Source organism: Mauremys reevesii, unplaced genomic scaffold (assembly GCF_016161935.1).
Source record: "Mauremys reevesii isolate NIE-2019 unplaced genomic scaffold, ASM1616193v1 Contig45, whole genome shotgun sequence".
In the NCBI taxonomy this organism is placed as follows: Eukaryota; Metazoa; Chordata; order Testudines; family Geoemydidae; genus Mauremys; species Mauremys reevesii.
This window is the reverse complement of record NW_024100857.1, coordinates 188,530-214,997: the sequence shown is the minus strand read 5'-3', so window position 1 is coordinate 214,997 and position 26,468 is coordinate 188,530. Positions and strand designations below refer to the sequence as shown.

The 26,468-nt window shown below is 42.5% G+C and overlaps 1 protein-coding gene across 1 annotated transcript in view; it reads left to right on the top strand.

The window, feature by feature from the left end:
* Positions 1-3,894: 3,894 nt before the first annotated feature.
* LOC120394264 (laminin subunit gamma-1-like) overlaps positions 3,895-26,468 on the top strand; it is a 131,227-nt gene continuing 108,653 nt past the window's right edge. The window contains exon 1 of the mRNA XM_039518499.1: positions 3,895-4,478. Within this exon, the coding sequence (XP_039374433.1) occupies positions 4,106-4,478 (373 nt within the window). The 5' untranslated portion in view covers positions 3,895-4,105. The remainder of the gene's footprint in view (positions 4,479-26,468) is intronic.

Sequence of the window (26,468 nt, the reverse complement as noted above, 5' to 3'; positions counted from 1 at the left end):
AGAAGCAGTAGTTATAGTTGCAACTGGAGTTCCATTATAAGGCTGATTGTGATTCTTACTCCCAACCCCCATTAGTTAAAAAAAAAAACTTCTGGTATGCTTTCAGATTTTTTAGGGTTAAGTCTCATTGGCAACTAGTAACTGACTTAAATCTTGACAAACTTTACGTTTCTTGATGTGAATAGCCTTTAAAATTCCTTACAATTTTTACAAACTGCACTACTAGAGGGAGATATAGAAATGTTACACACCTAATCATACAAAATTACAATCACAAGTAGATATTTTTAGATTGGCTTTTGTAAGAGACAACTAGTAAAATTTTAAAGAAATTAATACTATTATAAAAAAAGTATAAAACTTTGCTTCTTGGTTAATGAAGCCAATGGGTAAATACTGAAAATGACCCACATATTCCTGTTATTTCTTCCACTCTCCTAGTAACCTTAGCTGCTAAATCCTAATCTGAAACTTCAGGATATTCTGGCCCAGAGGCTACAAGATGAGTCATAGGGACACTAAAAAGAATGAGGAGTACTTGTGGCATCTTAGAGATTAACAAATTTATTTGGGCATAAACTTTTGTGGGCTAAAACCCACTTCATCAGATGCATGCAGTGGAAAATACAGACTAACACAGTTACCACTCTGAAATAGGGACACTAATAATCTGTGATTCAGCAGGATGTTGGAATGTAGATAATGAGAGTATTTTAAAGGGAAGCTACAGAGAACTTAAAGTAAACAGTCAATTTGGCTAAATTTTACAGTTAGTTTTATGTACCCAAGGGAAAAATGTATTCCATTCCCAGCATCTTCACTTCCTCCCTTATTTCCTTTCTCCCCTACCCTCCCCCCCACCCAAAAAAAAGAAAAAAAAAGACTAAAGTGCAAAGAATCTTAATGACAGGAAATACCTCAAATGCATTTTAAAGCAGCTAAAGCCTTCTAGCATCTGGGGGCCTGAACTCACCCTGACTTGTATGACTTATTAAAGTTGTATTAAATTCCCTCCTTACATGTTGTTTGAAACTCCACTTGCACCTCACTCAGTAAGAGGATTTCTCCCTGCAGGAGTGGCTGTATTTTACTGAATGGTATCAGGGTATTGGACTACCAAAATTTTATTTGTGAGGAGAGCAGAGGTTAGAAGGGGGAGCCAGGCTAAGAAATGGTGCTTTAATCTTGTCCAACAAATACTACTCAGAGGCAAATTCAGACCTAATGTAAGCAGGTGCAACTGCCCCAAAGTCAATGGAGTTGCACTAATTTCCATGAGGTTTGATTTTGGCCCTATGTTCCCACAAAATTCTTGAGGCTGCAGAATGAGGCAAGGGAAATACTGTAATATATTTAACAAATTATAGTGCAAACCATAGAAAAATATATAGAAAAAATGTATTTCTTGGGGCTCGAAAATGGTTGAATATTTAGAACCAAGGAAGAGACTGTCTGGAGGTGGTATGTTGTGCAGCTTTGGTCATCTGAGTTTTTCCTATGTGACTCCATTATGTATCTTGCTGACTGCCCTTTTACATATGACTTTAGCATTTGAGACTCTCCTTTGGGGAGACCAGCTTCTTTGATATTTTATTTAGGTACTCATACCTACTTCCAACTTGTACACAGTGTCTGATTTACTTTTTTACTTCCTTTTTAGTAACTTGCTACCTCCTCTAGATAGCTAGGTGGCTTGGTAGAATTCTCATTTTTGATTCATCTTAATGATTTGTATAACTTAAAACAAACTTTTGTCAGAGAGAGACAAGGGGGGTGAAGTAATGACTTTTACTGAACAACTTCTGTGGGTGAGAGAGACAACCTTTTCAGCCTACATGGAGGTCTTCTGCAGGTCTAGGAAACTTAGTTTCAAAGCTAAATACACTCCATCGTGTAGTTAGCTGTGACACGCTAAGTACGTTTCCTAGATGTGAGGAAGACATGTGTGGCTCAAAAGCAATCCAACTTCCCTTCTGCTTCCCCCCTATCTACAAGGTGCTTCCCCTCTTGTAGCTGGGGGAAGTGGTAGATGTGGTATATCTTGACTTTAGTAAGTGTTTTGATACTGTCTCATGTGACCGTCTCATAAACAAACTAGGGGAAAACAACCTAGATGGAGCTACTATAAGGTGGGTGCATAAGTGGTTGGAAAATAATTCCCAGAGAGTAGTTATCAGTGGTTCACAGTCATGCTGGAAAGGCATAATGAATGAGGTCCCACAGGGATCGGTTCGGGGTCCAGTTCTCTTCAATATCTTCATCAATTATTTAGATATGGCATAGAGAGTACACTTATAAAGTTTGCGGACGATACCAAGCTGGGAGGGGTTGCAAGTGCTTTAGAGGATAAGATTAAAATTCAAAATGACCTGAAGTAAATAGGATGAAAGTTAAGGACAAATGCAAAGTGTTCCTTCCTAAGTGGAGTAATCAGTTGCACACATACAAAATGGGAAATGACTGTCTAGGAAGGAGTACTGCGGAAAGGGATCTAGGGGTCATAGTGGATCACAACCTAAATATGAGTCAACAGTGTAACACTGCTGCAAAAAAAGCACATCCTAGAATGATGTTTATTAGTAGGAGTATTGTAAGCAAGACACGAAAAGTAATTCTTCCACTCTACTCCACGCTGATTAGGCCTCAACTGGAGTATTGTCTAGTTCTGGGCACTACATTTCAGGAAAGACGTGGACAAATTGGAGAAAGTCCAGAGAAGAGCAAAAATAAAAAAATTAAAGGTCTAGAAAACAAGACCTATGAGCGAAGATTGAAAAAATTTGGTTTGTTTAGTCTGGAGAAGACTGAAAGGGGACATAACAGTTTTCAAGTACATAAAAGGTTGTTACAAGGCGGTGGGAGAAAAAATGTTGTTCTTAACCTTTGAGGATAGGACAAGAAGCAATGGTCTTAAATTCCAGCAAGGGCAGTTTACGTTGGACATTAGGAAAAACTTCCTGTCAGAGTGGTAAGCACTGGAATAAATTGCCTAGGAAGATTGTGGAATCTCCATCATTGGAGATTTTTAAGAGCAGTTTGGACACCTGTCAGGATGGTCTAGATAATACTTAGTCCTACCATGAGTGCAGGAGACTGGACTAGATGACCTCTTGAGGTCCCTTCTAGGTCTGTGATTCTGTCTCTCTCTCACCAACAGAAGTTGGTCCAACAAAGATTTAACCTCACCCCATCCTGCTGGGACAGACACAGCTACAACAAGGCCTAGATTTTTTTTGTCCGAGTTATTCTAATTAGGATCCTTAATTCCTAGTATTGTCTTGCACTTTGTGTGATCTGCCAGCCTGTTCCAGTGCCCGAGGGAGAGGTGAGGCGCCTGAAACCAGCGAGTGCCCTGCTAAGCAGGAGCAGAGGACGGACTGTTAGTTGCAGAGCCCTGCACTGGCGGCTCTTCAGCAGCGTGGAGTCCCCCATGGAGCTGCAGCTAGCTCGGGGGAGGGGGGTGCGCAGAGAGCGACCCCCCCCCAGCTCAGACTCCGGGTTTGATACAGCGAGGGGAATTCTCACCCGGCTGCAGAGTTTGACTGTCACTTGAGTTCCGTGGGCGGCATGCTACGGGCTGGAGGCGGCGCCTGCAGCCGGGTCCCGAGTGGGGCGTGCAGCCCCCACCCCGCGAACCCCTGTCGTGCGGGGATCCATAGGCTGCCGCAGCCCTGGGGGTGCACCGCTCCCCAGCACGGCTCCTTTAAGTCCCCATGCGCTCGTCCGCCCTCCAAAGCATGGGGGGGGTCACCAAGGAAACAGCCGAGCGCTCCGCAGACCCAAGTCCCCCTGCCCCGGCCGGGAAGGGGGAGGGATGTGTCTCCCAGCGTGCACCGCGCGCGCAGCCCCCACCCCCTTGTGGCGCCTGCTCCTCCTCCGGCCGGGCCCGCTTCCCCTCTGCCTGCTCAGTCGCAGAGCAGCGGGAGCCGCCCGAGCCTTCGCTGCTCCTAGGCTGCCTCTCCGCACGCAGCCAGCGCGCGCCCACCAGCTCAACCGCCGCCGCCGCGTCTCGCGCCCCCGTCCGTTCACGGCGCGAGCCGCTTGGGTGGCGGCTGCTGCTGCTCCATCTCGCGCCGCGCGCGGGCGTCGCTGGTGCCGGCCGAGGATGGGTCGCCGGGCGCTGCCTTTGCTGTTGCTGCTGGAGCTGGCCGGGCGCTGCGTCGCCGCCATGGACGAATGCGCGGACGAGGCGAGCGGGCGGCCGCAGCGCTGCATGCCCGAGTTCGTCAACGCCGCCTTCAACGTGACCGTGGTGGCCACCAACACGTGCGGCTCGCCGGCCGAGGAGTACTGCGTGCAGACCGGCGTGACCGGGGTCACCAAGTCCTGCCACCTGTGCGACGCCGCCCAGCCCCACCTGCAGCACGGCGCCGCCTTCCTCACCGACTACAACCAGGCCGACACCACCTGGTGGCAGAGCCAGACCATGCTGGCCGGGGTGCAGTACCCCAGCGCCATCAACCTCACCCTGCACCTGGGTAAGTCACCGGGGCCCTTTGCTCCGCCTGTCCCCGCCCTAGGCCATCCCCCCTCCTGCAGAGGCGCGGAAGGGCTGTCCTGGAGGGACCGGTACCCGCCCCCCCTTCTCCCACTCCACACACTTAACTTCTCTGCATTGCATTGCGGTGCCCCCGTCCTACAGGAGCACGGTCCCGCGTATCCCCCTTCCTCCCTGCCATCTGCACCACTAGGGGCACGGCTACATGTGTGCATTTCCAAACCTGGGTGGGGAAAAACCAGCTTTGCATGTAAGGCTTCCCGCAACAGCAAACTGAAGAGCAAAGATGGGGTTCGGATGAGAAGTGTGAGTGCTTGGAATTCAAGGACGAAAAGAGCAGGGCTAATTTCAGACCAAGCTTGTTAACTCTTTTTAATAGTTTGTGTGGCTTCTAAAACTTGTGACCCGCGCTGTAAAAACATAAAAGAATCGTAACTTTATACGTATGCACTCCTCAATCATTCCCTTCTGTCTGCATTGTATCGGGGTCCCTGTGCCGGATGATCACTACCTCTCCCTTTGCAACCTGCACTAGCAAAGACCCATCTGTTTGAACTGCTGGTTTTGCCATCTCATGCACAACCGTCCTGTACCTAGTGCTTAAATCAACGGATAAACCTTCTTTTCCTTTCTTGTTCCTGTATGACCAGAGGCTTCACTATTCCTGCTCCCTTTCCCCAAAATACCCTCCACTAGTAGAGTCTCTCCTGCATCCATGGCCCATCTCTACACTTAATTCCTAAAATAAGAAATCTAGTTCTTCCCTTCTGGCTGCCTGTCCTAACGTCCCCTCCCTGCTTCCTGTACTAGGGTTGCATGATTTCTCCTTTTCCCAAACAAGGACTCTACTTCCTCGTCTCTTCACAACCACCCATTTTAAACTAATAGACCTGCCGCAGCCTGTCAGAAACTTTGTCCCACTCCCATGCTCCTCATATTTTCCTTTTTGCCTTCTAATAATGACCCTATCTGAATTTTCCTTGAGATAATGTAATGAGGGCCAGTTGCCTCAACTTTTGTGTTGAAACTTGGAGATCTCCATGGCAACTTATGCCCATTCCCATCCACTGAACAGATTAGTCATAGTAAAGAAAGAAAAAAATGTAAACCTGATGAAAACTACACAATATACTTTGTGGGGAGAGCGGGGAGGAAGGAGGAGAGGGATGGAACGGACCATGCTTAATGTTGCAGTGTGTGTGCCTAGCACTTTAAAGACTTTTCTATCACAGAGTTAACTTGTTGCTTTGTGGTATTCAAATTTAATTAAAGGCCACAAAGCTTAATCCTATCATACAGAAAACAAAGGTACATGTGTCTGCCCCAGCTGGTAATAAATTACTGAAAGTGACTTCTGCTGTATACAAGCAGGCTATCCTCTTTGGATTCTCCCTTTCTTTGATTTGTGTGTTTGAATGCAGTCATCTTTGCAAAGGTTTTGATTCAGTACTAGAAATACTTTTCACACTTCCGGGTTGCATTTTTTTAAATGTAATTATATTTATGAAGTTTGGCAATGTATATATTCAAAATTAACAGGTATATAAACAAATCATAAATGAAAACTGTAGGGAAGTATTTAAAGGCTTGCCCTGTAGATTGAGATCTCATTGTGCTTGAAACAAACACTTAAACAGGGTTTTGCAATCAATCTCAGCTCCTGCTATCTGCAGAGCAATAACTGTCTCATTCTTAATGCACAAAGCAGGATAAGCTTGTAGACATCAGACTTGGAATTCAGAAAGGGAAAGGTTGACAAGAAAAACAACGGAAATGGAATAAATACTTCCTGCAGTAAATGTGTTAGATTTTTCTCTGCTCATGTGCTCACTATTCTGTTACTCTAAAGTGGATGAGTTGCTGCTAAGGGTTCTGGGTTAAATTAAACAATTCCACTTTTTGGTCATGTTGAACAAACTTCTATGTGGGAACAGTGCTGTCTGTTACTCTGGGAGATCTAGCACCATAAAATTAAAAAAACTACTCTTCATCATGTGAAAAAGTAACAGGATGTGTAGTAAAGCTCATTTTAAAAGAGTGAGATTCACTAACATGAGGTTACTTGTGTTTCAGTGGTGGTTGAAGTACATGTGATCTGAAAAGTTCTTTGGTGGCTAAGGTACTATATAACACCAAGTGTACTGAGGATGATATATAAATATTTTACTGAGGCAATGTTTCTTGTCAATTAAAAGGGGAGATTGGAAATTTAAGTCTAAGCGTTCAGCAACAGGATATCATAGTCGCTTGAGTATTCTCAAGAAAATTAGCTTTGGAATAAAACTTCTTAAGCTTGGTTTCAACTTAGAAGCAAACTTTTGATCCTGTTGAAATTTCACCAAAATTGATTCAGCTGTTTAAGCTATCTCAGTGTGGAGGCAAGGGAAGTGTGTTTTGTTTTTGTTTCTGTTTTTTTTTTTTTTTTTAAGTATTAAATGGTTTAGATGCTGTTTGGTGCTTGAGTAACTAAAAGGCAGACTTAAGGCGTGTCTACACTGGCAGAGTTACAGCGCTTGGAGTTAAAGTGCTGCTCAGAGAGAGTGTGAACACACAACAGTGGTTTCCCTTCAATGGTCAGCTGCCTGCGCAATAGTGTGCACACATTTTTGCGGTACTTGCAGCGGTATTTGGAGTGGTGTGCTCCGGGCAGCTATCTCACAGAGCACCTCTTCCTCTTCTGCAGCTAAGTGTTGTGGGAAGGCAGAGGGGTTGCGGCATCCTGGGTCCTGTTCCAGTGCCTTGTGATGCACAGCTTCGCATCCCAGCAATCCCTGTGCTTTTGTCTGCATTTGGCATTGTCTTTCAGTGGTTTGGGTACTGCGCACCCTGCTTCTTTGGGCTGCAGGAATGGATCCCAAACTGTTAACCAGTAGGCTGCTCGCTCTGACCAACACATCACAAGTGGCAGTGGAGTTATTCCTTAAACTACAAAGGCAAGAGGAGTGTGACATTGATCTCACCATGTGTACTAGTTATGATATGAGATTGCTTGTGGCATAGTGGAATGCTGCTTTTTGGGCTCGGGAAACGAGCACTGAATGGTGGGATCACATCGTGATGCACGTCTGGAATGACGAGCAGTGGCTGCAGAACTTTCAGATGAGGAAAGCCACATTCATGGGACTGTGTGATGAGCTCGCCCAAGCCCTGCATCGCAAGGACACAAGAATCAGAGCTGCCCTGCCGTTGGAGAACACGTGGCGATTGTTCTGTGGAAGCTCCAGACTGCTACCAATGGGTCGCTAACCAGTTCTGAGTGGGAAAGTCGACTGTTGGACTCGTGTTGATGGAAGCGTGCAGGGCCATTAATTGCATCCTGCTCCGAAAGACTCTGACTCTGGGCAACATGCGTGACATTGTGGATGACTTTGAACAAATGGGTTTCCCTAACTGCGGAGGGGCGATAGATGGCATGCATATTCTAATTCTGGCACCAGACCACCTAGCCACTGAGTACATTAATTGGAAGGAGTATTTCTCAGTGGTTCTCCAGGAGCTTGTGGATCACTGTGGGCGTTTCACAGACATAAACGCAGGCTGGTCCGGAAAGGTGCATGATGCACACATCTTTCAGAACACTGGCCTGTTCAGGAAGCTGCAAGCAGGGACTTTCTTCCTGGACCAGAAGATCACCGTTGGGGAAATCGAAATGCCCGTTGTGATCCTGGGAGACCCCACCTACCCCTTAAAGCCGTGGCTTATGAAATCATACCTGGGGCAACTTGACAGCAGTAAGGAGTGGTTCAACAAAAGGCTGAGCAAGTACAGAATGACTGTTGAGTGTGCTTTTGGTCGTTTAAAGTCCTGCTGGCGCTGCCTCTATGGGGAGCTGGACCTGGCCGATGACGACAATATTCCTATGCTTATAGCTGCGTGTTGTATGCTCCATAATATTTGTGATGGGAAGAGTGAAAGCTTCACTCAGGACTGGACCGCAGAGGCTCAGCACCTGGAGGCTGAGTTTGAACAGCCAGACACCAGAGCTATTAAAGGGGCTCAGCGCGGGGCCATAAGGGTCAGGGATGCCTTGAGGCAGCAATTTGAAACTGAAAGCCACTAATATTTGTTGCTATGCTTAGGAGTGCAGTTCTTGTAATGCTAGGAGGTGATTGGTGCAGGCGATGCAATGTGAGGGTTTAACATAATTGTATGTTGCTTTGCAGGGCTTGTTTTGCTTTAAATTAATAGAATAAAGATTGCTTTCAAACCAACATCATTCTTTTATTAAAAAACAACAACCGGAGGGGAGAGTCAAACAAAAAAACTCATCAGCAGTGAGGGGTATGGGGGAAGGGAAGGTCCCAGGACGTGGGGTCCTGGGATGACAAAAAAAAATTGTGTATGTCCAGGGATCATATCCAGTCTTCTCCTTTGAAGTACTATGCAGCAAGTACTGTACTTCAGCAGGGCCAAACTGCAGGGGGATAGGTATTGAGTGCAGTGGGTAATGGGAGTCCACAGTGCTGGACTGTGACAGGGGAGGAGTGGAATGTCACAGGTATAGACTGGAGACAAGAGGTTGATAAGAGTATGTTGTTGGTGTCTGGGGGGAGCATGAGGAAGAGTTTTGTGACAGCGGCTGCATAAGAGGGCGGGCGCAGAGCTGCTTGGTTTGCAGAGCTAGTATTGCCTAGAAGAGCATGTCTGCTTGGCACTCCATAACATTTAGGAGCCACTCTGGGGTTTTATTCTGGTGTGCCGCGTTCTCCTTCCGGTCCCTCTTTTCACTGTCCCGACACTCCTTCAATTCCTGTTTCTCAGCGGCGGAGTGCATCATAACATCACGCAGAAAATCCTCCTTAGTTCTTCTTGGCCACTTTCTAATTCTGCGCAACTGTTCAGCCTCCAATAACAAAGAGGGAGGCTGGGCTCCCAAGGTCATCTCTATGAAATTTAAACGCAACATTTTACAGAAGCAGTATGGTTTGCAATGCAGACAACATTGATTCAGTGATTTAAAACACAGCCAGTACTCACACACCTGTCACTAACTGGCTGACCCCTGGCAAGCACACATGAGCAACAAGACCCCCCAAATGGTGAGTAGCTGCAGGGCAGGGTAAATCAGTCTTCCTGGACTTTGCTGTACACTGGGCACGTGGCTCTTGGGTAGAGCCAGCACTGTAGGGGGGTCCTAATAATCATTCCTGTCCCCAGGCTTTCTGTTTTGGACAAATGTATTATTAATGAACCCTATATAAAGTCAGAATTGGATTTCATAGGCATTTCATGCTACTCATTACCATTATCATGTGAATAGCTACATACATAAGCTGCTTGCAGTGTTTTTGTAGCTGTGTTGGAGACAAGATGGGTGAGGTGATATCTTTTATTGGACCAACCTCTGTTTGTGAGAGAGACAAGATTTTTAGATTACACGGAGCTCTTCTTCATTCACATCGTATAAATCTTTCAGGTCTAGGAAACATACTTAGAATGTCCCCCTAAATACAAGGTGGAACAGATTGTTTAGCATAAGTAGTTAACACACATTTCAAGGGACCATTCAATACAGATGCTTTAATACAAAACATTACATATGCCCACATGTACATTTCAAAAGGAATTATTTTGGAGAAGTTGTATGGCCAGTGTTACACAGGAGGTCAGGCTATGATCACAGTGGTCTGTTCTGGCCTTGGAACTTATGAATCTACAGTACACCCAAGACTTTTTTTATAGAGAAAATGCACTTTAAAAAGTTAGAGGAGTAGTATTAGTATTGCAGCATAGTTATTGTTGAGATGGAACATTAATTTCAAGTTTCTGTTTGCAGGTTCTTGTGGTTTTTTTAGTACTCTTGCTTGTTTTTAGGTTAGAATTGAACTTAACAAATAATTTGGCTGAGTTTGAGCTATTTGGAATGTGCTTTTTTTGCTTTGACAGTTTTTTTTTTCCCAGGCAGTTTCTTCATGCTCTGAAATTTTGAAGAATAGTAACCTTGCTGTAGGCGGAATCTTCCATATGTACTGACATGGTGGTAGAAATTTTGTTTAGAAATAGCAAAATTGTAAGTGTCAAACTATGTGTGATGCTATGCTGTTTTGTAGTGACTTTCTGTAAGAAGTGCAGTTCACTGGCCTGTTTTGAAAGTGTAAACTGGGTAAGATGGTTTTTAGCCTTGAATGCTCTGGACTCATCTCTGCACCTTCACCAGTCATCCTTGCATGAATTCCACACACTGTCTTTGCATGAATGAGTGACTGCATGTTCTGTTCAGATTTCATATGCTCTGAGGCTGTTCCCCTCCCCCGAGTGCATTGCAGCCTATTGAGCATCTAATAATGAAACAGTAGGGGAGAGAGGGCAACAAGTATGATAGCCATTTGTACATTCGAACATAGTGGACTTTGGGATGCAAACCTCAGTATGAAGCATCTTTTTATTTTTCAGTGGCTAGTTTGTAAATTCAAAAAGTGTTTATTTGATACTACAATCACAGTAATTTAAATGCATTGGTAGTCAGGTTAAGAGAGAGCCACTTTTCAGGCACAACTAACCCATTCAAGACAAGTGCAAATTAACTATTTTATTTCCACCATGCAAGCTGCTGACCTGTTGTGAAGAATTCTAAGTGTATTTGTAAGTCCAAGATCTAGAGTCCTCTCTTGAAGCTATGGCTGTGACAACACTTTCATAGATTCCAAGGCCAGAAGAACCAGTGTGATCATTTAGTCAAACCTATTGTATAGCACAGGTCGTAGAACTTCCCCAAAATAATTCCTAGAGCAGATCTTTTAGAAAAACATCTAATCCTGATGTAAAAATTTTCACTGATGGAGAATCCACCATGACCCTTGGTAAATTGTGCAGTGGTTAATTACTCACTTTTTTTAAAATTATGCCTTATTTCTAGTTGGAATGTGTCTAGCTTCAACTTCCATCCATTGGATCATGTTATACCTTTCAATGCTAGAGTGAAGAGCCCATTATTAAATATTTGTTCCCCACGTAGCTGCTGCTAAACTGTAATCAAGTCACCCCTTAACCTTCTCTTTGTTAAGCTAAATAGATCAAGCTCTTTGAGTCTGTCACTATAAGGCCTATTTTCCTCATTCTTTAATCATTCTTGTGGCTCTTCTCTGAATCCTCTTCAGTTTATCAACATTGTTTTTTAATTCTGGGCACCAGAACTGGACACAGTATTCCAGCAGCAGTTGCATGAGTGGAAGGTAAAATAACCTCTCTACTCCTATTTGAGATTTCCCTCTTTATGCGTCCCAGGATCGCATTAGCTCTTTTGGCTACAGTGTCATGCTGGGAGCTCATATTTGGCTTATTATCCACGACATCCCCCTATCTTTTTTCAGAATCATGGTTTCCCAGGATAGAGTCCCCCATTATGTAAGTATAGCCTGATAGCCTCTATGGATTCTTTGTTCGTAGATGTATACATTTAGCTGTATTAAAAGGGCCTCATCCTCCCTGATTGAACTAACCTCGTTATCTCTAGCCTGCTTCTTGCTTGCATATATATATATATATATATATATATACACACACACACATACATACACACCTGCCCCTGGAAATTTCCACTACATGCATCCGACGAAGTGGGTATTCACCCACGAAAGCTCATGCTCCAAAACGTCTGTTAGTCTATAAGGTGCCACAGGACTCTTTGCTGCTTTTACAGATCCAGACTAACACGGCTACCCCTCTGATACTAGTTTACTAAGTGATCCAGATTGCTCTGAATCAGTAACCCGTCCTCTTTGTTATTTACCACTTCCCCAGTTTTTATGTCGTCTGCAAACTTTATTCATGATGACTTTGTTTTCTTCCAGGTCATTGATAAAAATGTTAAATATCATAGGGCCAAGCACTGATCCCTGTAGGATCCCACTAGAAACACCAACAACAACTTGATGATGATTCCCCATTTATAATTACATTTTGAGACCTATCAATTAGCAGTTTGTAATCCATTTAAGGTGTGCCATGTTAATTTTATATTATTCAAAATGTTATGCGGTACCAAGTCAAACAGAAGTCTTAAGTCTGTTACGCCAAGACTGTTATCTTTATCAACCAAACGTGTAATCTCATTAAAAAAGAAAAATATATCAAGTTAGTTAGGATCTATTTTCCATAAATCCATGTTGATTTGCATTATTTATATTACTCTCCTTTTAATTCTTTATTAAACAAGTCTCGTATTGGTCACTCTCATTGTTATCTGGCCTGGGATAGAGGTCAGGCTGAGGGGCATATAATTATTCAGGTCATCCGGTGTACCCTTTTAAAAAATTGGACCAACCATAGCTTCCATTCTTCTGGAATTTCCCCAGTGCTCCAGGACTCTTTGAAAATTGACATTAATGGTCCAGGAAGCTCCTCAGCCATCTGTTTTAAAACTCTTGGATGCAAGTTGTCTGGGCCTGCTGTTAGACATTTTTAAAACGTTAGTAGTTTGTTTAACATCCTCTAGAATTACTAGTGGAATGGAAGGAGTGTTATTGCCATATGATGAGACTATATCATCTTTTTTTCCCCAAATAGAGAACAGAAATATTTATTGAATGCTTCTGCCTGTTCCGCATTATTGTTGATGATTTTACTGTTTCCATCTATTAATTGTTAGGTTTCTTTTTTACCCTAATATATTTTAAAAACTTCTCCATATTGTCCTCAACTCTGCTGGCCATAGACTACTTGTGTCCTTCTGCGTCCATTATAAATTTTCTGCTATTTCTAACTTCTGCTTTAAATTCATCCTCTTTCTTCCATTTGTTATGTATTATTTTTTATAGATTCCTTCACTTCCCTCCTAACCCAGGTCATATTTTTTTAACCAGTACAGCCTTCTTTCTCAATTGTAGGATTGACTTTTTGGGCATCTAGTAAGCCAAGATGTTCTTAAATGATTCTCAATTATCATTCACATTTTTTCTTTTTAAATTCTTTCTCCAAGCTGACCTGGCTCATAATTGTTTTTAGTTCTGTGAAATTGGCCCTGTTAAAACACCACGTATATAGATTACTCATCTGGACTTTATTTCTGCTCGCACATTATAAGTGATCATGACTTGATCACGTTTATACCTAAACTACCATTAATTTTCAATTTAAAGAGGGGATGGGGATTAGAAAGTGATGGTATGTGACTACTTTTTCCTTTTTTTTTTTTTTTTAAGTGGTAGCAATGAAAAGTTTGGGTATAATATATACCCTCCTATTTGTGGTTCTCCCCCAATTGAAACCTTCGGCTGCATTCCTGATTTCCCACCCATGTTAATTAGTACTTAATTGCCACTGAGCCCATTTATATGCAGACCCCAGACATAATTACTGCCTTAAAGAGTTTATTCATTGAGGGAGCAGGAAAAGAAATGGAGTGCTGAAGTTTGCTGCACAACCTGACTTTTGCTTAAATATCAATCGAGCCCTTCTGTGTTATCTCAGTACTGTGAGAGAGCCCCACGTTCACATACCTTTTTAAAGGAAACTTCTCACTCAGCGTATGTCTACACTGCAAAGTTGTCAACAAAACCACAGGTACTTAAAAAAGCCCCTGCTACCCCCACCCCCAGAAAGACAAAAGTTTTGCTGATGCAAGTGGCAGTGTGAATGAGGCTTTTTTGGCAGGAGCGCTTGCCTGCCGACAAAGCTAACGCCACTTGCAGGGCTGGAAGTATTTTATTGGCAAAAGTGATGACAAAGTACCAACAAAGAGCGTTTACACACGCTCACTTTTAGCGACAAAGTGAGCGTGTGTAATCAATACAGCCTTGTCGCTAAAAGCTGCATGGTGTAGACAAGCCCTGTGTGTCTCTCTTCCTGTGCTCTCATTTCCCCCCAGTCTTCTGTCCTCTTCTTCTTTTTCCCTTAATTTTCCCTCTCCTGGACCTGCTCCGGTTACCCAGCTTCCCACTAACTTTTGCACACTGATCCTTGTTTCTCTCCTCCCCAAGGATGCTTGCTGCTACTGTCATTTCACTTTGTTCATGCACTCCTACTCTTTCCATCTGTCACAGAACCTTTTGATCCCAATGTTTCAAACTTTCTGCTAATACGGAGGCAGCATTCACAGCACATTGGTTGGTGTTCAAAGCAGTAGAGTCCCTGTCTACATTACAAGTTCAGCCTGGTTTTTATAAGCATCTTGTGACACTCTTGCCTGGCTCATTTACATAAAACACAGATGAACTGTGTCCATGCAGAAGCTTTTTTCACAATACGGTTGAATCCATGCATCCCCACCAATGCATTCTAGGACAGTCTGGGTAACTATCCTATAGTATCTCGGCAAGAAATAGTGCCCAGGTGACATGCACAAAGAGTGGCACTACCAGTATGGTGATGTTATGTGTGACTTATTACACAGAGAGCTTGAAGAAAGAGGCTTGTCCATACATGTTACAGCGGCATGGTTAGGGTCTCTATCCATGCTAAGGGTGAAACTGTTTGTTGCCACAGTTAACTGAGTATTAACTATGTTGTCCGTAGAGGCAAATCTGTTTAGCGCTAATGTCACAATTTCCAAACCCAGCTGAAATGTGTAGTGTAGATAGGTAGTGCCTAGCTTCCCAATGTGTTCAATGCAAGACTGAAAAATAACTGCATGCCTCAGTTTCCTGGTAAATACCAGTGAATACTTGAAGAAATAGATTATTTTTGCACCAGGCTCACTACGTTACTATATTTTCCTTCTGACTACTCAGCTAGCAGTGCCCTGTATTTTATTTTGAGGAGAGTAACCATGGCTGATTACGTATGCTCTCTCCTTGAAGTACAGTTTGGGGCATGATTGCCATTTGAAGGCATTTACAAGGAAATCTAGGCAGGAAGCCAGTTTTCATGTTCAGCCTGAGGATGGAGTTGCTACTTATTCACTGCAGACAGGATTTTTAAATACAGATCAGCAGCTTGTCCTTAGGCGTATACTATACAACTTAATTTAAACTCATTTTATCTACACGAACCGGAGACAATCATTTTTAATTTAATTTTTTTTTGGGAACACAATAACATTTGATATTCCAATTGCCATTTGACCCAATTACCTTACTGAAAACATAGTTAAAACACCAGCCTATTAGGTTTTTTCTTATGAAATGACCGCAAAGAAAACTAAAGGCACAGAACTACATTAATGTAATAGAATAGCTGAAATTCTGCATGCAGAAGCTATAATGTTCAAAACTTAGGGTGGTTGTGGGAAGCACAACCAAAACATCATACTACTGCTAACTGCTACTTATTGCTTTTGATGGTGGTTTAGAAGTGGTTACTATAGTTTGAATTTCCTCACTTAGATATATGAAATCTTAGTTGCAATGTGGCTATTGCATTAATATTTTTAGGCATTCTTTTGCAACCCAGTGAGGACTTTTATCTTTTTCCTTATAAGATGGTTCTTGCATCTTTAAAGATACAGGTGCATTTTATCTAGGAATAGTTGTGCCTGCTAGTGCTAGTATACTTGAAGGTCTGTCATTTTCAGTTATAAACAACCCTGTTAACTTGTCTATAAATCACTTGAGTTGGAAGCTTGAAAGAGAAGGTCTTGGCCTGGACATGATTTCTTTTAACCATATGCTAAATAAATGTGTTTTGTCATGAAGTAAAGCAGTGATATGAAACTGAAAATGGATATTAACTGTTTAGTATGGGGTTACATTTACTCTCAAATAAGTGAGCATGGTGTGTTGTCAGACAGTTTTAGCTCATTAATTTCCCTGTTTTAGTAGGTATCAGTTGGACCTATAATCTTTCTATATAATGTAGGTGGTGTTTTGTCAAAGTAGTTAATCTGGAAGAAATCTCTCATCTGAGAGAAATGACTAACTCTGTGATTTGTCAGGAAATCCTTTGGAGACTTTGTTAAATCAAGGTCTGGGAATGGCTTGCTGAGCAGTTCAGTGACTTCACTGTGGTATTTGTGGAGCCCTGAGGGGACTCTATTTTAGTTAGTCTCACAAAGGCTTGATTTACATTTTGCAGGTTTCAACATGAGTAGTTAAGAGATCAGCTTTTTAATGGCTAGCAGTTGTTCAGTGCAGTTATATAAAGTTGCTTTAAAGCTCTTTATCTCCCTCCACCTCCCACACAACCTTTAAATTCTTATGTTTTCTCTAATTCCTTTCTCCTGTTTCTTTCTTGGGACACTGGTGCCACACTACAGGAGGCATTTGGGAATACGATGCGTGGCTGAACATTTATTTTAGGGGATGGAGAGAGTTGGGATTGCATGGCATTTTGCTGCACAAAATAGCTGCTATTTGTGGTGCTCAGTATGAATTGCTGTTGGGATTTATCATTAGACCTGGCACTTAAAAGCAGTCACGTTTGTAGTTTTTAATATTAGCTGTCATTTGATGTTCAGATTTAGTAGTTTGTTGTACAAATATTGGTTTATGTAGTAGGTAAAGGGGTAGTTTGTGTCCCTTGCAAGCTCCCCATAAATATAAGTTTCTTAAAGCTTGGAGTTGCTGGTTTCTCCAGGAATCTGCAAATTGCAGTTAATGTGATTTAGTCTCAAACTGTCTAAATACAATGGTAGTTTCAGTACAAACTGACAAGACAGGAATTTCAAATCTGTGGCGGATTTCAACTCTTAAATTGCAGCACAGAAAGGCACAAAAGCAGAATTGAGAACATTCTTAACTTTTGAGTGTTGTAGCGCCTGCCAGTCTAATATCTGTAAAATTAAATAGTGTGTACATTCTCAGGCCCCAGTCCTGCAAATCACGGGTGGTGGGTATAAGAGGCCTGGGGAGGCTAAGCCTCTCTAAACAGGATGCGGTGTACTTCCCACACCCTTTGGAGCACCACTGCCCAAAAAGGGTATCCGGGCCGTAGCCATGCCCATGCTCTGCCTCGACGTCCCACTCATCGTCTTCCCCAGTGGCCCTGCCCTCACTCTGCCCTTTCTCCCCCAGGGTACGGCCCTGACTCTGCCTCTTCCTCCGAAGATTCCCCCTCGCTGCCTGCCAGTTGGGGTGGAGAGGCGCGAGTGGCAGGCAGGTGGTGCCTCAGGGTAGGGGGACAGGCCTAGGGCGGAGTGGAGGTTGAGCATTGGTGGGGCCTCAGGGGAGGAGGCTGAGCAAGGGCACGTCTCAGTGCGGAGCAGGAGGTGGAGCCATAATCTGGGCGCTGTTGGGCCCCTTACTTCTAGGGAGCTTCCAGTGCTCATGCCCAGCCTCCCCAAATGCAGGAGTCACGCGCTGTCCATGCTGCAGACGTTATCACGTGATTAGTTCCATGGAACTTAATAAAACTAATCCATAAACATAATTTTACATAGACATGCTTAAGCTGAGTATCAGGGTTTCAATCTCCTACCATTCGTTTAAAAACAGTTCTGAAAGTGTAAGGGTTGGCATGTTAAACTGAACTACTGTACTTGTGGACACAGGCGCCGGCTTCTAATTTTCCCTGGGGGAGCTCAGGCCCTGCTCAGTCCCAGGCCCCGCCTTCCTTCTCTTCACCCACACTCAACCTCTTCCCCCAAGGCCCCACCCTGCCTCTTTCTGCCCCTTCCCCCGAGCATGCCACATCCCCTCTCTTCCCTCTCCCCCTCCAGCACCTCTTGCAAGCCGCGAATCAGCTTATGGACTAGTATTATTGCACAGTATACTCCTGTTTGTCCAGTACTAGGGATGTAAAAGTTTAACAGGTTAACTGATAAACTTGATGCTTATCGGTTTCTGTTAACGATTAAACTCCGCCCAGGGTCCCGGCTGCCAGTCCTGCCCGCCTGGGATCCTGGCTGCTGCCAACTATCTGTATACAAATTTTGTTTTATTTGCAAGTTTTTCAATAGTGCTCATCACCACAGTATTGTATGGCTCACGGACATTAATGGATTTAGTCTAGCAACTTTCCTGTAAATAAAGGAAATGTTGTTTTATGGTTACCTCAGCTGTGGCATGCAGTAGACTAAGTGCTGGTCTACATTAGAAAAATGAGCTAAAATAGTTTACAGATTAAGCTAAACTGATTTTAAGCAAGGTTTGAACTTGTTGACATGCATCTGCATTTAGGACCTGTAATGAAACTAGATACGTTCAGTTACCCAGGGCAACATGTCTGGTGTAGACCTGCCATAAGGGACTTGCCCAAAATCACACCAGAAGTTGTGCCATTCTTCTTCTGTATGGTATATTTTTGTGAAGAATTTTTCATCTTCTACACAGTTTTCTCCATGTGCTAAAATGTATCCAATAAATTCAAAGATGGGGGGGGGGGGAAAGGGGACAGAGATGACTACTGTAAGGAGGGGTAAACATTTATTTTTAATTGTTAAGGAAGAAATACTTGCATGCTCAGCCCTCTTATGTATGAGGTTTAGGGTGGAGTGTATTTTAATAGGGGAGTGACTAAAGCAATGGAAAAGAAGAGCTTAAAATGAAACTGCTTACAATGCTTTTTTAATTAGGTAGAGGTGGTAATAATGGCAGGGTGGGTGGTTAACACAAGAGTGAGGAGAATTCAGCAAGCTGTAGCAAAATTAGCAGAAACAATTTCTGCTCCAGTTGACAGCTGACTAGGATTCTAATGTAGCTTCAGTGTAGTTTTCCCCCGTGCGCCGCAATGATTTCATGTTATGATAACCAGCTGCTTCCCCCAGTGGGTGAAATCTTGTTTGAGCTATGATGCTTACACGAAGTACTGATTGTATACATTTCTTCCATCAAATATGAGAGGCAGCTTCGTTTGAAAAACAAAACCAAACCCATTCTTCCCTTTGATCAATATAAATGATAACTTTGAAGGCTAGAATCAGTAAAGTGTGGGTGTGTGAAGGAACCTTGAAAATGCCTGTCTTTGAGTGTCTGATTTTTTTTCTTGTTGTAGTCTTATTGATCTCTTTAGCAGAGTTCATAAATTGGTAAAGTCAGCAGTGGAGTTGACATGAAAGCTGCTAAATTGAGCTTTTTTATATTGTGAGATTGGAGAACTGTTATTTACAGAAATGTCACTGATTTCTTTGAGAACTGCACCAGAATGCTGTGATACTGAATTGCTGTGTTTCCTGGGATCTGCCATAGCATCATGTTATTTTAAATATGCATTATCACCCTTGTGTGCTGCACTGAGTTAAATACTCGTGAAGTAAAATAGAACAGACTCCTCTGAATTTTCCACTGTGGAAACTTGGAATCTGCGAGAGGAGTGGTCATGTTTGAAAATAAAAAGGAATCTGGAAAGAAGATGAAGTGGCCTGTAGCCCATGAAAGCTTATGCTCAAATAAATTTGTTAGTCTCTAAGGTGCCACAAGTACTCCTGTTCTTTTTGCGGATACAGACTAACACGGCTGCTACTCTGAAACCTGGAAAGAAAAGGTTATAGAAATGGAAGAACTTTTGAGTTTCCTTTTTTTTTTTTTAAATTAAAAGAATCCCCATTGTCTTTATTCTCCTCCACCTCATCACTCTGGGGTGACCAGATGTTCCGATTTTATAGGAACAATCCCGATATTTGGGGCTTTTTCTTATATAGGTGCCAATTACCTCCTACCCCCGTCCCGATTTTTCACCCTACATCACTCCCTAAAATCTCATCCTGCTTGTGGGATATCTTTTTAGAAGATTCTTTATTGCTCTACGACCATCAGCATTTTTGGTTTGAAACTGTGTGGTCAAGCACTTGTTGTTTTTCTGTGTTACCACATGTGAATGGCATCAAATAAATGCTTTAAGTAGAAATGATGCCTGTAGTTCTGACACACATGCAGCCATATTCAGCACTGACAGTGGAGGAGTTCACTATTTATCCTTTTGGAAATAGTTTCCAAACATTAGCTACTAATGAATATTCTGCAGGTGAGCCAGTATGCAGGGCATCAGCCTAAATTCTAGGTGTAGCATTCTGGATACCTTCTTTTGAATGAGAAGGGGATTTATTTTAGAGTATTTCTAGAAACTTTTCTTGGGGAACTTCAAGTAGTGTTCTTCACACTTCTTATGTAGATGACATATTGAGGAGGAAGGATGGCACAGGATTTCTGAGTCAGCAGACTTCTGTTTTTGATAGTGCTGGCTGTGCTACAGGCTTCCAGTGTGACCATGGACAAGTCACTTAACTTATCTGCCTTTGTATTGATCCCCATATTACAGGTGGAGAAACTAATTTCACAGTGGTGTTGTAAGGCTTAATGGCTTTTGAAGGGTTTTTAGATCTGTGGATAGAAGGTGCAGTACAAGTGCAAAATTGTTAAATGACTTAAGGTGTGGCAGCTGACTAACAATGGAGCAGGGATAAGAATCTAATATGATACAGACAAGGACAAAGATTTGGCTCATCCCTTGTTGTTAAATCTTCTTTGTAACTAATGGACAGATTAGCTATGACCTGAACAGTTTTTTAGAAAGCTTCTTGGTAATGGTTTGAAACATGCAGATCATAAACCTGCTGTTTAGAGAGTGGTTGCTCTTCCTTGGCATGTTTGCCTTTAAATAGACAGTGGTTGTCTCATATGCAATGTTTAGTTCTTGGCTTACTTGTGGGTGGCCTGAACTCGCTGCTGGTTTCTCTCTGAGGTTTTTTTTAAATTTCAAGATTAAGTGAGAGATCTCTGTAAAGTTGAGCTTGGCACAGGCTCACTACACTAAGTTGATTTCATATCTATGTTACAATGGCATCTAGAGGCCCTAATCACCACCATAGCCCTATTGTTTTAAGTGCTGTACAAACATATGAAGAGTTGGTTCCTGCACTGAAGAATGTAATGTCATTTTATTTTTATGTAGAAGACCAAAATGTCCTGAACAACACACACAATAAATGTTTTCCCCCTTGTTTGCAGAAACTTCAGGGTAGATTTTGTTTTTCAATTGGTACCTATTTGTTGTCAGTGCAGTCTCGTAATTCAGATTAAACAAAAGGTGCCTTTCTTTGTGTCTTGATGCAACTGGTTTTCTTAAACGATCAAGGAGGATGAAATACTTGTTGGACTTTCTATGTTAGACTGTGTCATTCTGCTGCTTTCTTTTGCCTTACTTGCATGTGATGGTAGTAGTGAAATATAAATTAAATACCTGAAGATTTAACTTGTTGCAATGGAAAGATCTTTCATGTCGTGATTGTGGAATGGAAAAAATCGTACTTAAACTATGTTTGTAATTGAAGTATAAGTAAGATTGTATCACTAAACAAAAAAAAATTGTTTTTTCCTCAGGGAATTCTGTGGCCACTTTGAAGGTATGGGGTTTGTTTGTTTGTTTTTTGGAAATATGTTGGCCTTCACTGCCTTTAAAAAAAATATTGTGCGGGTCTTGGGGAGTAGAGTATTTGCCCCAGTAACTCCCAGGAGTCAGGTGCACTATGAAACCACTTCCTGGGGATGTTTGGTTTGCTTGTGGTTAAGCATAATAGTATTATACCCCACTTCCTGACAGGTTTGAGTTTTGTTTTATGCCTGGGAATCCTACCATATCTCACTACTACCTTATCCTATACTCCCTTCTGGCTGTGAGAATTACTGAGTACAGTTCAGTTCAATTACCAACTTTATCTTCTATGTCATGTCAGATAATGGCTTCCAGCTGCTGTGTGTGCTTTATTTCAGAAATTCTCAAACTCTTTTATTGTGCTGATTATAATAGAGCATTTCATAGATTCCTCCATTCTAACTACTGAATAACTATCCAATTTGTAATCCAGCAACCTCTCTTAGCAATTGCTTAATGGAAAAGTAATAGGGAAATATTTAGGAATTTAACTGACCTTAATGTGATAAATGCCTTGCTCCTTTAAAACAAAATATAATCACACTCTTCATCTTTTCCCTTTTTGTTTTCCCCCCTCCCACCTGTTCTGCTCTCTCTTTCTGCTCCCTTGCAGATGCTTTTTTGCTTCCTAGTCTCCGTACTTGCACCTGCCACTGGTGTCCTGGTTCCTTTCTCTACTTCTTGCACGTCTCTTGGGGTATGGCTACACTTGAGATTTGCAGCGCTGGTGGAGGCTTTCCAGCGTTGCAATTAGTAACTGTCCACACCTGCAGGGCACATCCAGTGCTGCAACTCCCTGGCTGCAGCGCTGGCCGTACACCTGGGTCTGCTTGGGGTGACCCCTGTACCTGAAAGTGGATCCACTATCTTCAGCTGCTGTTCTACTGGCCTCCAGTTGCTTTTACAGACATATGTGTGCAGTGGAGGGCCTAGATGTAAATAAAGCGTTTGAAAACCATGAGGAGCCAGCACCATGACATCTGTGAACGATGTGCAGGAAGCCAGCAAGTACCCCATAGTCCTACAGCTCTTGCTCTCTAGTTTTCACTTCACTGCATGGTAATAGCCAAGGCTTGAAAAATCCACGCACAGGGCAAGTACGTTGTTTTCCTGGGCAAATGCCATCATTTTCAGCTGAATATTAGTTTTCATTTTAAAAAAAAAATTCTAGCCCTTCTGGTTGTGAAGAAACTCTAAAAACCAGAGTAAACTGATGTAGTGCTGTCTCCTTGGTTGTGCAGAAAAGCAAAACCTTTGATGTTTACAGCTTTCCCAAGCTGTGGCAATGGAAACTGGTATCGTCAGTATCACTGCTGTACTCGGAGTTTTGTGGTCAGCGCAGGAATATGTTCAGAACCACTCAGCTGCTTCTTGTGAATGGTATGAGCAGTAGCAGCATTGGGTAGTTGTGCCCCTCATTGAGAAGGCTGACCCAAATAGGAAAGCTCCCTCCCCCCCAAATTTCAGGAACCAGAAGGCTGAGGAGGAGGGCTAAAGTAGCACTGCATTGAGCCTTACAGTTTGAGCCTCACCTATCCACTAAGCTCTTTTTAATTTTGAAAGCTTGTCTCTTTCGCCAGTAGAAGTTGGTCAAATAAAAGATAGTACCCTCACCCACTTGTTTCTCTAATATCCTGGGACCGACACTGCTACAGCACTGAAGAATACAGCTTTTCTGTCAGACAAGAGATGTTTGTTCACCTGTCTCTCTGTTGAAATGTAAATTAAGTATTGTCTTGTTTACAGTGGGTCTTCCATCACCCATCTGAGCTGAATGCAGTTGGATTGTAAGAATTTCAGAAAGGAACCAACAGATATAGAAACAGAGCAAGGGAAGAGAAGCTTATCTTGAGATGCACTTCAAAAGTTTGCTGACCTATATTCGGGGAAAAAAGAAGACACCCCATCCTCCTGCACCTAGGAAGTAAACAGGCAGTGTGTGTACATTCATGAAAACAGGATCACAACTAGCCTTGGTTGGAAACGCTGCAGAGGACTTTGGGTGAGAGAGGACTTTTTTAGAGAGGAGGTTATGCCTGTTAAGTTTAGTTTCTAGAAAGCGTGTTATGATTTTGTTTTATATGTAACCTTTTGTTTCAAGAGACAGTGAATAAGAACAATGGAATCTTTGGTAGTATACTTGTTGTTTTCACTATAAATATATCTTAGTGATATTAAGCAAGGTGGTGATCCTGAGATGAATCATAGGGCTTGGCTACACTTACAAATTTGCAGCGCTGCAGCAGGGTGTGAAAACACACCCTCTCCAGCGCTGCAAATTGCGGCGCTGCAAAGTGCCAGTGTGGTCAAAGCCCCAGCGCTGGGAGCGCGGCTCCCAGCGCTGTACGTTATTCCCCACAGGGAGGTGGAGTACGGATAGCACTGGGAGAGCTCTCTCCCAGCGCTGGCGCTTTGACTACACTTAGCGCTTTGAAGTGTAAGTGTAGCCAAAGCCATACAAGCTGTTGTTTACACAGCTCCCTTGGGGAGAGCAGACCGAGTATTTCTATGAGTGTTCAATGGATAAGGGGCTGGACACTACAAAGGAATGTTTTAAAGGGGCTTGGGTACACCTGCCTTACAGGTTGACATAGCCCATCGGAGAGTGCTTGGGTAGCTTAACAGGCTGGCGGTGTCAGCTCCTTGACCCAGTTAAGCACAAACAAGTCTCCTTCATCCTGGAGGTGCTGTGGGTGGATAACACAGTGATTTGCAATCCTGGGTACCCCAATAACCATCACATCACCTATCCACTTTTTCTTGCTTTTGCACAGTTTCCCCCTGTCTCCTGTCCTTCACATTCCTCTGCACACACATGCCCAAGTTTCTCTGTCTTTCACCTCTGAGTAGATGTGGTGCAATCAGTAGCTTCTGAAAATATTTAAGATAAAATAAAAAGTTATTCTGTCAGTGGAGGCTGGTGTATAAAACATTTTCCAATAATTGCCCTCTTTCAAAATGTCCACCCATCTCACCATTCTCAATGGTAGGGGGTCCTCTGTTAAAGCTCTCTGATTCCCATTATTTCCACTGAGTGAAGCCACGCTGCTCATAGGGAAGGTAGTGGTCATGACTTTCTCAGCATGCCCACCAAACTGGCTACTGACCCAAGTTTGTGGTCTCAGTCATGTTGAGAATATGGGAGGTGGGAGCCGTTTTGAAAGAGGGCAGCTCTCCATGGAATTTGCTGTAGCAGAACTTTGTTCAGCCTATGCGGAGGGAGAAATTTTTAGTTATGAAGCATAAAAATTACCATTGATCCTTTAAAAAATTTTTAGCACCTGGGGTCACTTGTGCCTAGTCAGTGATGAAAATAATGCAGACTTTTAAAACTTCCCTTATAGTTACTCACTGAAATCTTGTGTATAAGCTACTTTGGAAGAAGTTATTTTTAAAGATCCCATTTTAAACTAGTTTTATGTCTTTAATTAACTAACAATTACTTGTACATTCACAGAAAATTCATTCTGTACTCAGAAAAATTGATATAATTTTGGGGAGGATACATATGAAAAATAATGTAACAAGGATATTGAATCCTTGTTTTAAGTGCAAAACTACATTGTCTTAATTCTGCAGCCGCAGCTCCATTGTATTCTGTCCATTATTACTTTATGTATTTTTTTTTTACCTGTAATGCTTTCCAGAGGTCTGCCTTCCCCTGAATATCTGTTGGCCTCCATTTTGACCATACTTCTAATATTTCAAGGTCCCTTTGTATTATCTCTTTGTTTTCAATGGTATTTGTAACTCTTCCCAACATAATATCTTCTGTGAATTTTGTAAACACTCTGTTTAGTCAGTCCCTCTCCTGAATCACTAATGAAGATACTTAATAAGATGGTATTGAACACCAGTCCCTGTGATACCCCAGTCGACATCTTCCCACCTTGATAAATTACCACTTGGGACAGAGAAGAAACAGAAATCCATGGTGATCTGCCTGAAGCTCTGAGTCAGTGCTCAGTCAGAGGGCTGATACATAAAGCTGCCCAAAACTTCAGATAGGTGCATTTTAAAATAACTCTAAATAAATCAAAATGGCTTTAGAAGTCAAAATAACTGATTTCTGAGATAAAAGTCCATAGTATCTAATTACTGAAGTCTAATTATCTCTTCCCCACCTTTTTGTTTTTTCAATGCCTCTTCTCTTAGCAGCAGTTCTGGCTAAGCTGGGAAGGAAAGCTTAGGACTGTGGGATTGCTGTTCAGCTCCCTATCTCTTCCCCTCCATCAGTGTTCTGCGGGCATGAGTTAACTGATTAAATTACAGGCATTACACGAGTCAGTGCTCTTCTGCTTTCTAAGCAGACTGATTATACATACGTACATTTGTACATACACACTGCCACTTTCTCACACCCGAAGATCACATGCTTTTTTATCACATGTTTGATTCCCATTCTGAGTGTGCATTTCTTTTGGGAGATGGGTCCCTTGTACAAACCACAACAGAGGATGCAACACAACAGTCACACAGGGAATAGCATACCGGTATCTTTACAAGTTACTTATGCAGGGATAGAGTTTTTCAGGAGATTCACTTTGACTTCCTGGAAAGAGGGCAAAGATTTAATTCTTTTTAAAAGGTTTTTTTTTTTTTATTGTAACTCTTACTTGTACTTAATGCTTTCTTTTTATTTTCAATGACTGCTCTAAATCTAAATGAGAGTAGGACACTATAGTTTATTTTTTTGTGACTTCTGAAAGCCATGGCCACTGGATGAAGAAGAATAGCTTTGTCAAATTGCTAGAAGCTAGAGGTTGTTGTAGGAGATTGATGTTCCAAA